Source organism: Toxotes jaculatrix, chromosome 8 (genome assembly GCF_017976425.1).
Source record: "Toxotes jaculatrix isolate fToxJac2 chromosome 8, fToxJac2.pri, whole genome shotgun sequence".
NCBI classification, from domain to species: Eukaryota; Metazoa; Chordata; class Actinopteri; family Toxotidae; genus Toxotes; species Toxotes jaculatrix.
In genome coordinates, this window is record NC_054401.1 from 18,231,744 (window position 1) to 18,249,760 (window position 18,017).

An 18,017-nucleotide genomic window follows, 5' to 3' on the forward strand; every position below is an offset into this window, starting at 1 on the left:
GATAATATTGTCGGTTATAAAACTACAACTGATGCAGGCAGGCAGATGCGTGAGGAGAAACAGGCCATGAGTAGAATGCATGCTGGGGCTATAAAGCCTATAACCTCTGTTTACTTTGCACACACACACACACACACACACACACACACACACACACACACACACACACACACACACCGTTCAGTTTCTGTATGTGTGTGCGATGTGTGCTGCATAATTTATGGTCGCTGTTTCTGTTAGGGCGAAGTACTTTATGTTTGACAGGAGGAGGAACAGAAGCTTGGAAGGAACCAAGGAAGGAAGAAGGAAGTAATGCGAAAGGGAGGATGAAAAAAAAAAAGATCAGAGGACGAGTTAATCAATTTTTTGGTGTCCTCTTTGTGTTTACACATGCGTTATCTCCATGGTGTGTGTGTCCCTCTCACCCCCCCTGCCTTTATAATGTTTACTCATCACAGCAAAGCCAAACTGACCACGTTTATCTATTGCATAATAGAGAGTAATTGAATGTGAAAAGCTCATTTTTGAAGGGATGGAGTATTCTATTTAGATGTCCGGGCGTGTCCGCATGTGTCATTACTTTGATATCAGCTGAATGCTGTTTCTCATTACCCTAATTAAAGCTCCTCGTGTGCCGCTGAGCATATTAGCACAGTGATCTGCAGCAAACTACTGATCGGCTGGTTGATAATGTGGCTTTTTTTTTTTTCCTTCAGCCTCTCTCTTATCTTGCTCTTAGTGATTATTATCAAAGATTCACATCCTCAATCAATGAAAAGCTAAAAAGAGAGAAAAACCTGAATAACTCTACTACATTCAGAGGCATGTACAGATGAAAGTTCACTCACACAGACGCTAAATCGTGTGCAAAAGTCAAAGCAGAGCAAGTTTGAGATAAGAGAAATGAAGGCACAAGGGGACAGGAGATGGACAAGAAGGTATCACACAAGTTTTACTATATGAACTAAAGATAAGAAGAGTTCTTGACTTATCTAAGGAAGAGTCCGGCAGATCAAACTTATAAAAATGTTTTCAAAACTAATTTCTGAGTATCAGAAGCTTTACTGTGGGAAAGAACAAATGTGTGTGACGAGGGAGTAACAAGACGCATTTGCCTCGTCAAAACCAAACAGGCGTGTACGTCACAAATGCCACTTTTCCACTTCTTAAATAGGCAACATGTCAGACTTTGTTGTTATTGCTTTGAAATTTACTGTGATGACACATTTCACCAAAACCACAGGAAAACATTCACAAAGTCACAGCAACAATCACAAGCTTGGAGAATTTGTTTTTCACTTTGATTCAGTCCAATTAGGGATTTCACAGACTGTATTTCTGGCAAATGTGAGAAAAGATGCTTTCAGTAGATTACAAAATTGTGCCCTCGAAAGCAACTGAACAGGCATCAGCAATATGCCAGCTGAAGCCAGCTCACAGAGGCAATTAAGAAAATCCTAATCACTGATTGTACTTAAGGATGATAGATTTGAGCTATGGCTTGTCCCTCCACCTATGCCTTCTGGTAAAACTTTAGCAAATCACACAACAATGCAGCTGCGCTTGAGCATTAGCCCTCCCCCCGGTCCCCTCGAACCCTCTTATAGCCATGATTAAGGGCCGCTAGGCTCACATAAGAGAGCATGCTGTCCCTCCCTGCCCCCTGCTAATGTACACTAACTGTACCTATAGCCCATTATGGAGGAAAAGCAAGAGCAATTCTCTGTTTAATAGCCTCACATTCACACACACTCTGTCATCTGGCTAAGTATTGTTGGTTTAAGCTAGTCATTTCATAACTGCCTTTGTGTGAAGGTGAAGCATGTGTACATGAGCCTGTCTGTTAAAAGACTGCTATTGTTGTCAGGCAGTGCGCACACACACACACACACACACACACACACACACACACACACACACACACACACACACACACACACACACACACACACACACACACACACACACACACACACACACACACACACACACACACAAACACACACACGACTGATTTCCAAAGGAGGAGAGCCTCAACTCTCTGGAACCAAGATTAATAAGAGGCCAGTTACATTTCCAAACAGATCAGTGAGCATGGCGGAGAAAGGGAGAGAGAAAGGTAGAAAACAGGAAAAAGAGCAAAAAGAAAAAGTATATGACAAAGTATATGAAAGAGTATATGAACAAATACAACCACTAATTCTTTGTCTGCTTTTGTCCATTGTGTACAAAAAGCCTGAAAACCACCTGCACACCTATATTCACACCCACAAACATTTACAAACACACACACACACACACACACACACACACATATTCCTCATATTTGAAGTCAGAGAGCAGCACAGGCAGATCAAACACTAGGCTGTTGTCAAGGTCCATACAGATGTATAACCGAGCTATTCTATGGGGCCTCTGACACACACACACACACACACACACACACACACACACACACACACACACACACACACACACACACACACACACACACACACAGAACTGTTCTTCTGGGACCTAGAGAGCTTTAATGACAGCAAGCTGCACTGAGAAGGGGTCAGGCAGGAGAGTCAGTGTTCAGAGGCCACACACACACGCAGACACACTCTCACATTACCTCACACAGGATACTCGCCTGCACTTATACACAGAAGAGAGAGCAGATCAATTCAGTTCACGCTCACACACACACACTGGCAAACAAAGTTACAGACTCATGTACATTCAAGGATACAAGGCTGACATAAAGACACAGGTTTATTCATATGTGGATGTATATATGCGAACACACACACACACACACACACACACACACACACACACACACACACACACACACACACACACACACAGGCATAGCCGAGAGGGAACACTGGGGAAGGTAGGATCCAATTTGATTTGACCTTGACAGCGCAGAGGGGGAGGGAGGGCTGGGGTAAGGGAGGGATGGATGGAGTGTAAGGAATGAAGTGATTGTCTGGGCCAGATGCCTGTTGCAGATACTTGAGAGAAATGAGATGACCTTGAACTGATGGAGATAAATCATAGAACAAGAGACAGCAGTGTGGCACGGTGACATCTGTACACATAAAACGATGTGACAGACGTGCATCAAATGTTGAAGTTAATCTAACATATATGTGCATGCGGCGTAACATAAACCTAAAACCATAAATTTTATTGGATGCACCTGCATTCACAGGCAATGCAGAACTGCTGTTTCTTCCTTATTGCTACAATTAGGAGATCCCTGACAACAACAACAACAACAACAATAGCAATTTCTTATAAGTGTAAATATGCAGTGTTAAAGCATGGTGTTTTTTTTAAGCATAATTTGTGGAATGGAAATGGAATTCATCAAGAAGATCAATTCAGTGTTGTCAGTTTAATTCATCATGTTGAAGGGGGAAGAAAATAACTAAAAAAAAAACACTTTTGCCAAGAGACAAATACCATATATTCATTTATTCTTACAGATTAGCAAACAAAAAGGCGTGCTTATCATTGGAGACGTTGTTTACTACAATCAAATCACAGATGTGCATGAACAAACAGTTCCCAGCTTCTGTTTGTTCATCTTGAGCACATTCTTAAAAACATTAGACAGCTCCCAGATGTGAATGTGTGCAGCTCTGAGATCAGCAAGATCAGTGGGTAACGTCAACATGCTGCAAATACAATCTGCACGTCGTCTGCAAATGCATCCCGCAGCTAACAGGAAATATTAATTTTATTTCCTAAACTAAAGCTGAAGGGCTGCAAAAAATACTTTAGTCAGTGTTGACTGAGCTGTATTATTTTGATCAGTATCAGCTTTATAAAACCAGATAAAATTCCAAACCCTAATCTATCTTGCCTCAGCATTCTCCGTCTCCACCAGCTCTCGTATGTGCAGTAATTGTCGTAAACTGACATTATCCACAACTTGTGGCAGTGAGGCATGAGTTATAAAAAGTTAACAAGCAGTGAAAATGTCTTCAATATGGAAGCGTTTTAAATTAGAAAATGAAAGCAGTCTAACATCCACTTGTAATCTTTTCTCTGATCTCTTCGAGTGGTGGCAACAACAGCCTCTTTCAACACGACAAATTGGGTTATCGTAACACTTTTAATTGTGATTGTCCTTTAAATGTTATTTTTAGAATATTCTGTCTTTTTTGGTCAGCGGTTTTGTAATTACAGGAGACGTTTAAACTTTTACAGTTTGCTATTGTGTAAATGAAAAACATCTGAGCGAGCAGATGCAGTGCTATTGTGTATCCTGCCTAAACTGCATTCATTTTGCTTAATTGTAATGTATAAGATTGGAGCTTTGCTATATGTTCATTATAAAATAACTCAAATTGGGCAAAAAAAAAAAAAAAAAACTTGATTGAGACTACACTACGAATGTGTAGTGTCTTTGACTCCACACACGTACTGGATGTTTTGCTGCTGGCCTGCAAATGAATCATGCAGTCTGAGTCTGGTTCAAGGTTCAACGTATTTTTATCAGTGGAGCAATCATTTTCTTACCTGCTCTTCCCACACTGTGTCCACCCAATAGCATGATCTCTCTATTCTCGCAGCATCCCACTCCTACTCTTTTATCTTTGCTTCTATCTCCATCTCTCTTGCCAACTGACATGTACACATTTACTAAATATTGCAGCAAACCTGCCAAGTCCTCACACTTACTATCACACAAAAGAAAAAAAAAAAAAAAAAAACCAAACAAATGAATCACAGCAGACAAAGAGAATGGCAGCCCGGGCGATTTGATGCAGGAGCAATTGATCAGTCCTTAGTAATCCATTTTCTTCCTCTTGGTGGTAGAAGACTCAGAGAGTGAAATATGTGTGTCTGTGGGTGCATGCTGTGTGTGAGTAAGAGAATCGGAATATAACAGAAAGAACAAAGAAAGAAAAAAAAAGCAGAGCTCAGTTTTCTGTACTCTTGGTAATCGGAGAGGTATATCAGGTTCCATCAACCACGTCTACAACATGCCATCATGGACCACGGATGGCCAGTGAATGGAGAGGTAGACGGTGGATGGGGGTGGGGGGATGTGGGGGTAGAGCGGGAGAGGGACAAAGTAGGAGAAAAAACAAGGGCTGAGGGAAGGGTGGGCCTCATGCCCTGAACTTGAACTTGGAGCTGGTGGGGTCAGAGAGAGGAGGATAGGGTCAACTGCTCAGAGTGGGAGGAAAAAGGGAAAAACCCGGCTGAGTGACACCAATATCTCCCTGCTCAGAGACAGATGGAGAAGAGGGGGACATGGCAAGTCATCTCGTGAGGTTATTTCAATGTCTATCTCTGTGCTTTCTCAAACTATTTGAGCTTAGAAAGTGTGTATTATTGTGTATTCTAATTCTGATCTTTTCCTGGGTTGGTGAAACAACTTGTGACCATTGAAAAAAGGAATTTTGGTCCCGATCCGGTAAAGATAAGGAAAAAAAAAAACAAAGAGGGAGCAGATATAGATGGTTTTAAGTTCATTAAAAAGAGGGTTTCAAGATGTTTTTAAGACAGTTACAAGGTGAAACACTAATGTGTATTTGCAACACACAAACAACTTTATTTCTTTTGAGTTCGAGAAGTAAAATAGGTCAGCCTCACTGACCATCCTACCTTGGTCTGGAGATAGTGAGGGTAGTAGTAGGTGTAGTGGGGGTACATTGGCTGCTGCTCCAAACGTTTTCCCATGTAGCTGGAATCCAATTGAAGGTCTTGGAGGCTGGAGATAGATGCTCTCAGGTGGGGTACGATCACTCCGAGGGACTGGCCTGGATCTTTCAGACGACTGTTTCCAAGAGTCGAGGATGCAGAGAGAGAACGCTCTCCTCTTACTGAGGTGTTTGTGTGATAAACGCACAGAGGGAGGGATGGATAGAAGGACAGATAGTACTCGGGATATTAGTCTGTCCACTTGTCTGGGAGCTCACAGGGAACCTCACAAATCCATTCTTCCCGTGGGTCTGGAAAAGGAGACAGAGAGAATCTGGAGTGGCAGCAGAAAAGAGGTTTGGAAAGAAGGAGGTAGAGGGTAAGAAAAGGAAGATATGAAAGGATAGTAGGAGGCAACAAAGGAGACAATAGGGGAGATTTAATAGCAGGACAGAGAGAGGGTAAAAGGAGAGGAAAGAAAGAGAGGATGAGGAGGAGGAGGAAAGAAGGAATAGATGGGATTCGGTTGCCGGTCCCTTGCACTCTCCGCTCTAAAAATCAGACTCACTCTTCTTCTTCTCTGCTGCCCCTTACATGCCCCTTCAATTTGCTTTCCAGTGTCTCTTTCTCTCTTGTCTCTCTCCGTCTCTTCCTCTCTTCCTGTGTATCCGATTCCCTGTCTGGTTCTTCCTCTCTCTCTCTCACACCAGACGAGACCCTGATCCCACCGGGAGCTCGGCTGTATCCTGGAGAACACACGCTGTCCTCTGCTCTATCCTCAAAAGACAGTGAAATCAGCGATGAACTCACACATGGATGTGGAGCTAGTGAGAGAAGAGGAGAGGAGGAGGACGAGGAGGAGGAGGAGGAGGAGGAGGAGGAGGAGGAGAGAGGGTGGTCTGGAGCTGAAGCTGTGACTGCCTTTTTTCTCACTCTCTCTTACTCCCTCCCTCTTTTGTTAAGCTCTGGGGATAGATAGGTAGATATCGCTGGAGCCCGGCGTGGAGGATGAGCAAAAAGAAAAAGCCTCGGTAAAAACTCCTCTCGCTCAGGAAGAAGCAGATAGCCTTATCCAGACGCACACTCACACAGAGGAAAATCCCTTCTGATCCACAAGGTGCCTCCTTCAACTCTCTTCTCTTTTCTTCTCTTCCCCTCTGCGATCCTTCTCTTTCTTCTCAAGCTCTCTCCCTGACGGCTTGCTTCCCACTGCGCCTGGCAGCCGTCACTGTGTGTGTGTGGTGGTGGTGGTGGTGGCGGCGGCAGCAGCAGCAGCAGCGGTGGTGGTGGTGGCGGTGGTGTGTGCGTGTGGTATGTGTGTGACTGTGCATGTAACTGAGAGGGGAGTGTGTTTGTGTGGCTGTTGCCGTCTGCTCCACTCTGCGTGCTGAGGCATAGAGGGGCTCGGCTTCAGCGCAGCTACGCTCCTCCCTCCCTCTCTCTCTTCCTCTCTCTGTCTGTGTCTCTCGCCCCTTGTGTTTTTCATGGAACTATAGAACAGTGGGAGTGGTTGGTCCTGCCCTCGTTCAAGCCCTGGGGTGTGTGTGTGTCTGTGTGTGTATGTGTGTGTGTGTGTGTACTAAATAGAAACTGAGAGAAAAGGAGAGAGACAGAGATGGGCTGTTCTTGCTGACAGAGAGGCGGAGCTGGGGAGGGAGTATGAAGAGCAGGAGCTGGGGTAAAGGGTGAGAAGAGGATACACAAGGAGAAGAATTTGGAAACAGAGAGGCCCCCCTACTGGCACTCTATAGGGCCAGCACTGGCACATTTTCCATAATAAAAGTCTCTGGAATCCTTAAACTAAAAAAACATATGTTCAATTTTATCTGAGCTATTATTTAACACCAATCTCTATTATACAACATCACACAATTAGACGATGATCCCAAACATACACACATACAGCGTAAATACATGCATGAACGCAGGTCTGAATGACCTTCCGAAATGTGTGCCTGAATGCCCGACAGTACACGGAGATGCTCCATTCACACATGCCCGGTGCAGGGCCAAACGTAGAGTGTGTATGTAGCTCAGCGGTTGGGTGGCACAGTGACCCACTGACACAGTGCTGCCTGTTATGTGATGTAACCAGGTTTAAGTAGTGCTCTTACATAAGCACAGTGAGCCATGCATGAAAAGACTGCTCTGCCCTCTGACTGCAGCTGTGCGTGTGTGAGAAAGAGACAAGGGTTGGCAGACAATGCAAGTTCACTGCAGTGGAAAAAGGGGCACGAGAACAGAATGCAAACGCAGAACCTCCTCTAAGATAAGGGCTTTATTTCTCGTGGCCAATTAAACTACTTTGCGGGCTGTGATGCAAAAAACACATCACTGTCTTCGTGCTATTGTGTGCCCGTCTGCGAGTCTTCTGTCACTATGCCCACGTGTCTGTCTGTATTTTTGTAGCCTTCTCCTGTCAGCTTATACAATACACACTAATGATATGTTTGGCTCAGAGATATACTTAACAACAAAACATCTTTCAGTGCATCATATGGAGGGCTGCAGCGTAGTTACACATAGTTGTTGTAGGTGCCTACAACACAGTGTGTCATGAAGATATTTCAATGTTCTCAAAATTGATTTGGATGTCTGACAATTCTCCTTGTTTGACCACTCAACAACAAAAACATCAAACCCGTTTGATCCAGATTAGGACAAGCCAGACGAGATAGGGAGCAAAGACAGTAATTAAGCTGACACCAGCCCCCTCACAGCATACTAACCGCTGTAAAGTATGCATTTATGCCCTAGGAGATGAGCACAGATGCTACTGAGAGGTGGGTAAACATTGTGTACGCCACTGATGATGACAGTGTTAACACTGCCTGAAATCGCGAAACCACAGTGGTGTCACCGTAGTTTGCCACTGGCTTAATTGGGGTTCCAGTAAATCGAGAGAATTTTTACTTTGACTCTTGCCTTGAGTTATAACGTCTAACACAGGATAACAGTAACATCAAGCCCGGCGGCGAGAGTGGACACGGCTCTGAGAATCACTTTAGTTTTCATTGTTGTCTGTTTTGCCTTGTTAACCATGTGACAAACTGAGTTGATTTATTCCACGAACCGAACCAAGTGTGTCGTCAGGACTGCAAACATTACGCGCTGTAATTTGTATATAGTTATCCTTCTTAGCTATGCATTAATAGTCAATCTCTGTAATTGTCTTTTTGTGTAAATATTGGTTATGTTTTTTTTGTGTGTGTGTGTTGTGTTAATTACTGCGATGGCTACATTTTCCCATGGGAATAATTAAAGTTGCTCTGATCATATATTATGTTCTTTAACTGTTATTGTTTGCTATATATTGGCTATAGTTTATCCTTGAATTTTTACTGATATAGTACCAGTGGCTTTTGCATAGTCAGAGCCATCTGCAGAACCTTGTTACAGAATGTTTCATCATCATAATTATCAGTAACAACAGTAACAGACATTGTCTGCAACCCAAAGGAGCGCAGGCAGGAAGTTAGTCATCAGGTAAATGGCTGCTCAGCCTACATCGGATATGGTGGAGTCAAAGCGTCACTTGTAAATGGAGGTCAAGAAGTGACTCAGCCAACCAAGGGCCACAGCTGTAGCAGTCAGGTTGAAGCCATCAGCTTACAAGTAGTTAAGATAAGCACAAATATATCACATCAAATATACTCCTACGTTAACAGTGACGCAGGCCCCTGCCTCTACTCCCATACTTACTGACTGAAAAGCTGCTTCTACTCGCAGATGAACAGCATTTGTCAGAAATTAAACACTAAGTAAAAATGTTAAAAAAACAAACAAACTGTGAAACACTAACACAAATTTTCATTTACTGTATTATAATAGCTACAAACACCAGTCCAAACTTACCATCATGTGCTGGAAAACGCAATGATGCATTTCAACCAGGTAAATCTGATGCATTTTAGAAACTTGTTGGAAAACTACTTCATGAGGTGAAGTGTCAGAGTTGCCTGCTTAGGAAAATATAGCGTGAACACAGCTGTCAAGTAGGGGCGGTGGAAAAGTCAGTACAGCATACCATCTTTATATTTTTGTACATTCTCTGTAGGCGACTGCTCAGTGAATTAAATGAACCCTTTTGGTTTTTTTTTTTACCTGTTACATGCAAGTCATGATCCATGCTCATCTAGATTGCAGAGGAGCTGCTGCATGAGCTCATCTTGCAGTAATTCCAGCCTGAACCTCGCAGTGAAATATCTAAGCATGTTGTAGGGCTGCTGCAAGCAAAAACAGCCTGTATTGATTATATTGCACTTGTATTGCAGGAGTGTGCGTTCCTGAATCTTTGCAGTCAGAAGGGTAATACGCACACAGGGCTAAGCAGTTTGATGGAGGATGGTTATACATTCATTCAGCGGTACTGCGTGTGGAATGCCAAATGACAGAGGGATACAGGGAGATCAGGTGTGTGTGTGTGTGTGTGTGTGTGTGTGTGTGTGTGTGTGTGTGTGTGTGTGTGTGTGTGTGTGTGTGTCTGGTATATATGAGTAGTGCACCAGCTAAAGTTTTCACGAAAAATTAAGATTCTGCTGACACCGCAGTTTGTGGAAACAAAGAGAGAGAATTGATTCTTCCAACTCCACAGTACAGTCCTATTATGAGACGCACAATCTTTACATCTCTATCTATATTCTGCTGCCACAATAAAGCTTCCTAATTACCTTGTCTAGTGACAAGACAGCCATAATGGTGGTGGTAAATACACACTAGTTAATTACATTAATTTTAATATCAAACAGACTTCTATTACATCTTAGCCACAATTTAATTGCCTTCTTGTTTCTAAAGCCTGAGTATGTATCTGCTGCATCTGCATTTCTTTGCAAAAAAAAGGACCTTATTCTTAGCAGAGACACTGTTTTTTTTTCCATGTGCCAGTGCTTGACAAATACCAGACAAAAACTGACAGCTGGAGCAAAATATCAAAGTGCTGTCATTGACACTGTGTGTTCTTACAGCCCCCGGTCATCAAAGCAGTTTTCAAATGGAGCAGGAAAGGCCATGCTGTGAATCTCATGTGTTCCTCTCATCACTGACCACCAGATGTATAACAAACACAGAGCCAAAAAAAAAAAAAAGAAAGAAAAAAAGAAGAGTAAAAGCCTCACATCTTAGCTCAGATACAGCTGGGAAAACAGAAGAGGTCATGATGACGATAGGCCTATTCGACAGAAGCTGCTCTGGTTGGTTTTCAAGGAAAACACGAGCCAGGATATCATCATCATACACACACACACTCGTATGCACACACACACACACACACACACACACACACACACACACACACACACACAGAGTGGTATTTGCACACAGCAGATTTACAGTGGTAAATGGACTATTACATCCAATTGCCACACACAGCATGAGGGAATTTGTCTCTTTGCAAGTCTCCTGAGATACAAATACAGAGACTGCACAAGAATGCAGAACAAACTGTTTAAGGTTTCTTTTGATCCACAAAATCAAATAAGATGAATTCAGGTTTTAAACACCTTAAGAGAATAAAGTCGCTCTCTTGGGCAATTTAGTGCTGAGTGTGTTAACATCTCCATAACCTTGTTCATACATGGTCAGTATCTTGCAGAAAATGGTTTTGTTGAAAGCGTGAGTAAATACAATATGTTTGTGAACCTGGGCTGCTCTGGCTCAGGTAGAAAAGCTGGGTGGCCGCACTCTGAACACAAGTATCTAACAAATTATTGTACTGCAGCGTATGTATCTTACATGACACATACTTCCACAGATGACCGATAATACTGGATTAATGCCCCCTTGTAACTCTCAAAGTACCGATACAATCTGCAAGGTAAGGGTCTCAAGGGTCAAACAGAGACAGCCAAAACTATATAGACTATATAGGTATATAGAGAAGGAGCACATAACACAACTGCCTTTGACAATGAAGCAAAACTCTCAACAATGAATGAAAAACATTTGTTGATCAGCCCTTTTTGTAGCCAAAGGATGTGACAGTACCAGAAATTTGGTATTCAGTACCAATATCACTGAAATTCCACGATTCTTGATACCAAATTTAACATCATGGCGCGCACGCACGCACACACGCACACACGCACAGTCCTCCATGTTGTCAGTGTGCAAGCAGTAGTTTAAATTGACTAACATGGTAACAGACCAATTGCGTGAAAATATTTCTTTAAAAAGTCAATGTTATATTTTGACAGACTGAATAGTAATGATGGTAGCCTTCACATTCTAAGCACACAGTTCACGTTATGAGCTGTTGCTACATTAGACTAAACAAGATAACGTTAACCTTTGTGAATGTTGTGTGTGGGGCACTGCTACAACAGATTCCATCTCCAATACTTACGATATTTACGGTACCTACAGTACTGTAGAAAAACATCATATTCTCCGACTTTTGGCACTGACTTAGTACCACCTACATTTACCTAGGTTTAGTTTTGACAAAGCAGCATCTCATGACTATGATTCACATGTGAGCAATGTAGTCAGCATAACTTCTAGTTAATCAGAATCTGAAAACTAATTTCAGTATAAGTTATTTTCCAATTTCTGCATTGCAGTTCTATTATCACTGAATTTCCCCTGGTGAAAGGCTTCCACCAGCTCTGTTCAGAGTGTCTATCTGGAGAAATATCAGATAATGAGGAGGGCGCAGCTCAATGCAACTGACAACAAACCTCATTATTGAATAATCTGTTCATACTGAAATGTATCCGTTGTAAATATTTTTAAATGTAAACTCATAAAACAACATAATCAAACACAAGATAACATTGTGATACTAGTCAACAGTGGTCAGCGCCGGTAAAAATGCTAGCAGATTAGCTTTCTAGTGGGCACTAGCTCAGCTTACCAGCAGTTACATGCCCCCCCCCTTACAGATTGTAGAAGTTAGATTTTCTCAAATTCTTAGTCAGAAACCAACAGTGAGACCGCCTGTACATGAAAAGCAAATGGCAGGAGGCACTTTCAAACAAGATTTTTATTGCGTAATTCAATGCTACAAACTGAGAAGGAATAAACACAGCATTGCCACCCTGTCATTTGTGCTCAAGTGGAAAGGCATTTAGAGGTAATGTCACTGCAGCAAAGAACCTCAAAACCTCAAAAAAATAGGGAATAGCAATACTGAAGAACCTGAAATGGGTTGCACAGAGTTTGTAATGGACACCAACAATAAAGGGCAGAGGGAAAATGTTGATGACTCAGTCAGTGAGACGGGCAGACAAGATGAGGGAGATATTAAGTTACACAATGTGAGCAACACATCCTAAACAATCTCTGTAGCCACAACCCCACATGAAAAATCACTTCAAAGCAATAACCCCTTGTACAACACTGTACGCTTCATTACATGACTGAATCAAAATGGTGACAAATCACCTTAGGCCCTTTGCAAATCCCACTCCTCCCATCCTCCTTTTCCTCTCCCCCCATGCCTCCCCTCCTCTCCTCTCCTCTCCTCTCTCCCCTTTCCTCTCAACGGCGAGCCACATCTCACTTTAACACAAATCATCATTTTATTAAAAAAGAAAAAAGAACAGCGCATCAGTGGATTCATTTGAACAATTATGCAAATTAGACAGGAGATGAAGCTTTTATTAATGTTAGAGAAGTGTTGCATCAGATAGTGCTGAAGTTCATTAAGTTACTCTAGTTGAAGATGAATACAGTCTGATTAGTTTGATGTCACTATGGTGTGTATCACATTATCATCTTGGGCTGCGTCAGTGCATAACTCTCCATGGATCCTCTACTGAAGGAAAATTAAGAAATAAAGAAGTGATATTTCACAGCTAAAATGTGCAATTTTGATTAATAGCACAGATGCCTGCATTGTTTTCTTTTTTTTTTTACTTTTTTTCATTACTTAGACTTGTATTGTTCTCTGGAGGATTGGGGTCTGTTTGGTTCCATCGCTTTTTCCTGTTTATGGAAAAATATATGCATCAACTATAAATTTTTCAGACTCCTCAATATTTATTCATCCCTTTCTTTCACATCAGGTTGTTAATGCAAACCTCATGTCATTCCCCCTGGCATTCTCCCCCTCTCCCTCTTTCTCTCCCCCCTTTCTTTCTCTCTCTCTCTCTCTGCAGGTACTGGGCCTGGGAGGTAGTAGACCGTGACTGACTGACTAGGGCCCATGCTTGCTGTGGCTCCAAGGGGTAATTAATTTCAGCAAACGACCGCCACGTCTGTCGGCTTTTATAAACGAGCGTTTACGCGCTATGGACAATTTAACCACTCCACTGAGCCCGCCTTGACAGAGATGAGAAGAGAGATGTGGGAGAGGGACAGACAGAGGGAGAGCGAGAGGATGGGGACCATGCTGCCAGGTGACTGATGGGAGATTTAATCAATAGAGTAAGCACATTTACTCTCATGATGCTCACCCAGCATCCATATTCATAGTGTTAATTCTCTCAACGCCTACGCTGTTGCACACCACAAAAAATTATAATGCATGAAGGATTTCACTACATCTCATCAGGTCTCATCAAAGGCCAGTATCATCACTGCTAATTATGTGTAGCATCATGGACTAAACATCACTGTGGTAATCTAGTGAAATGATTTTACTGTAGATCTGAGCTTAACTTGATATCCAAAATAACCACCCTTTATTATGTTTTGGCACATACACCTTAACAGCCCAATTTTCTTCTTGTTACTGTCATTGCCTGCATTTGGAACAATGCTACACATCCAGAAAAACAAAGGCTACATAATGTCCCTCTTTCCTCCATGAAATTATAAGCTGTTAGCTGTTTGCGTAATAGAAAATATTTAGATTGGCTGCAACTGGACTGTGCCGTAACAAGTTTGGTCATTTTTAACTGTACTTGCATGGATCCAGACATTCAATGACATCTTCAGGCTCAAGAAAAACAGTTCAGTCACTCACCACCCAAATTTTCAGCCCTTTGCTCCTGAAAACATGCTCCACCTAGAAAACTGGACCAGGGTGTAGGAGTGGTTGGATCATACACAGCTAACTCTACATATGAAGATAAAGAAACAATTGACACTGCCATTAAATTAATCTGCAATAATTTTTGATTGAAATGGCAAAACTTCATGAGTTCCAGCTCATCAACATTTTCTGGTTTTCTTGCTATGAAATGATAGTAAACTATATATTTGTAGTTTTTTTTTTTTTTTTTGGAGTGCTAGTTGGACAAAAAGAATACATCTCAAATTTAATGAAATTTAGCATTTTTTGTTATTAGTAAGTGACATTCTATAAACCAAATAGATGGTAGATTAATCAGTAATGAAAATAGTTGCAGCCACAGAAAGAAACAAGCCACAGGACGCTGCCAAATTCTCAGTCAGTCCTGTTATGAAACACACAAACTGCATGTATTACTAAGCTGCTGACATCAGTAAAGTTTCACCATCGTGGTCGTCTTTCCATCCCAAAAAAGAACATAAGGAAACAAAAGTGACAGTTTCATCAATAGTGCACCTTTATTCCAAAATCACTCAGCACCTAAATCACTTCCCTCTTTATTTTGAATATACGCCCTACCCTTGAAAACTGTGGTCAATAAAACTAAATCAGCTTAAGTTTTCTCTGTGTCTGACTGTTATTACAACTCAACAGCATGTGACATTCCCACTTTCTCCTCAGAATTTCCAAAGCCCAAGAAGTCCAGAGCCACACCGCAGTCACTCGGCACTCGGTCAGCCGAGTCTTGTGAAAACCGTTCTGTTTGCCTCTAACACTACTGGGTTGCCAGACTATTAGTGCTGCAGCCCCACTCTGCTTTGTTCCCCCTGCCAAAGCGAGTTACATGGTTTGCCTCGAAGTCAGTGTTTTCACAGCTAGATATACATTACTGTGTGACATCAAGCCCAGGGGCTTATAGATCTGCTGGATTGTATGACAAGGGCCTTTATGGGTTTTGCAGGAATGTATGACAGCAGTCTGCCTGCCTCAATACTTGGCAGGGATAACTATAGTATACCACAGTGTAGAACAGACTAGTGCAGCCATATGAGGGGCCTGCAGCAGCAAGTGTTTCCATAGTTACAGCAGGCTGAGGGGATTGTTTACTCTCTGAGAATGAGAGATTAAGAGAATGAGTGATTCTTTACGTATATGCTGAGCGATCATTTCTGCACTTATGTTGCATGTGTGAATGTTTCCCTTCTAGATGGAACAGCTCTTAATAAGATGGCGAGGGTGCCCGAGAGCATAACCCACTGCACTGACTTTTAACAGCACCCCCTAACCCCCATTTACCTCTTCTATATACACAAATACATATGCACTTGCTGTCACACACATTCGAAGCCGGCACACACACACATTCAAGCTGTACGCTTCGCCAAGTCAGTGTAATCAGGGCAGCGTAATGTGTTTACCTCTCTGAGGTACGAGAGTTTGATTAAGGAGCAGCCATCTGGCAGAGGGGAGGAGAAGTGAGGAGAAGAGAGGAGAGGAGAGGAGAAAAGGAGAACAGTAATTTCTACTTTAATAAACAAAATCAAACCTTTCATTGTGATCATTATGCCCTCACAGACATGTCTGCACTACAATCATTCAGTAAAAATGCATCTCACCCTCCACGACAAACCACATCAGACATAAAATCGACCATTAGCAACTGCAACATCTGCCCCATATCACCATCACACAGCCATAAACCACTGATGTCTAAAGGCAACATCTAGCTGGCATTACCATATTATCAAAGCCAAATGTCATCTTAGGTATGTCTATTCTCAATTCTGCTCTTAATTAGCAACCATTTTAGGCCTTAATATCAACAAGCAATGATAGGTGTTAACAGTTGACCTTTTCTAAGACGCACACTGAAACATAAGGGCAACCACCAACAATGGCAATCAGCTACCGTTCAGTAATTTACATACTGTTTTATAATAGTAATACATAATATTTTATCAGACATACATATCAGAAATATTATACAATTTCAACTTGCTTTTTGCTGTAGGGGCCTTTCCTCCCTGTGTAGCACAAACAGGAACAAAGCCAAAACAATGAAAATATAGTATTCAATGAAAAAAAGAATGGGTGTCATTGGTAAAAAAAAAAAAAAAAAGAAAAAAGAAAAAAGAAAGAAAGAAAAAAGAAAAAAAAGAAAAAAAAGAAAGGAAAAGATGGCAGCAGGATACAACCTTTCTTCCCCTTTCTCTGTGGTACCTGACAGGCCTGTAGCTAAGCTCACCCTCAGTCATTACTTCTACTATAGCCTTCCTGCTCCATTAAACTCAACAAGCTTAACTCAATGGCCTTCATTCCTCACAGCGACGGCTTCTGCTTCATACCCTGGTGGCTTTTAACAGGAGAGGGGCAATTTGAGTGGGGGGACAGCATCTCCCTTGTTAACACAAAATATGTCATGCATTGCCCTTGTTAACTTTAAAAGAAAAATCTGTGAAAACAATATTTTACCTTGTCCCTGTTGCTGAATATAAAGATACTGCTCACTGGGGGCTGAGGCAAGGACCTAACAACTGCAGTAAAAAGAAGCCATTAAGTTATACTGTCCTTGTCCTGCTGTGGCATTTAATCGCCCAGTTTTAATATGCAACAAGGAAACGACATCACACTTACAGTCCGGTATCGTGCAGCACTCCATACTGAGTCAGCAATTATTGATTACAGGAGGAAGCGTTTTGGAAAATAATCTGTTTTATAGCAATTCCTTAGAGTCTTACTGTTAAACGGCCCAAGCCTTAAACTGAATATTTGACAAACAGGAAGCTGTGTTGGAAAGTCTGCAGCAAGAGAAACTTCACCCTGAGACAGCAATTCGTGCAAACGCAGGTGTGATCAGCCATGAAGGTGCAGCCAATCACTTATACAGGCGCGTCTCTCAATTTCAAAGAGCACAAACCTCTCTTTTCTTTAAAAATTGACACTGGGCCTTCACTGAACATCAACCATGGAGAAAATTGAAAATTTCGTTGACAGATACCATTGCAATCTGTTTGAGATGCCGGATCACAAGCCCAACCAGGACACAGATGGCTCAAGATTGAGAAACCCAAGAGATGCTCCTGGGAATCTTCCACCGACACCAAGGACTTAAACTCTCCAATACCAGAGGTTAGTGTGTTTCATTCAACTGATGCAAGACTCTGTCTTATAGAATCAGTGTTGAACTTAAAGAAATGCAAGAGAGTCTTAAATTTAATCACAAATAAATCAAGAACAAAGAGACAAGAAGTGCTTGAAAATCACTGTTGAAACATAAAGAATAAATAATAAACAGAGAACAAAGAAAATAAGACTATGAAAGAAGCAATATCAGACATACAAACGAGCAGTATGCATGATAACTTCATTTTCTCTGGGATCTCCGAAAACAAATTGGAAAACCAGTTAAACA

General features: G+C 41.9%; 1 protein-coding gene across 6 annotated transcripts in view; it reads right to left on the minus strand.

Annotated features, from left to right (window-relative positions):
* LOC121185645 (RNA-binding motif, single-stranded-interacting protein 3-like) overlaps positions 1 to 18,017 on the minus strand; it is a 160,128-nt gene that overhangs the window by 103,450 nt on the left and 38,661 nt on the right. For 2 of the 6 annotated variants that reach the window (XM_041043920.1, XM_041043918.1), the window contains exon 1: positions 5,614 to 6,982. The exons of 1 other annotated variant lie outside the window; for it this stretch is intronic. In XM_041043920.1, coding sequence (XP_040899854.1) covers positions 5,614 to 5,688 — 75 coding nt within the window. In that variant the 5' untranslated portion in view covers positions 5,689 to 6,982. Of the gene's footprint in view, positions 1 to 5,613; positions 6,983 to 18,017 lie in introns of those variants that run through there. 3 more of the 6 variants (XM_041043919.1, XM_041043924.1, XM_041043923.1) reach the window with 3 other exon arrangements.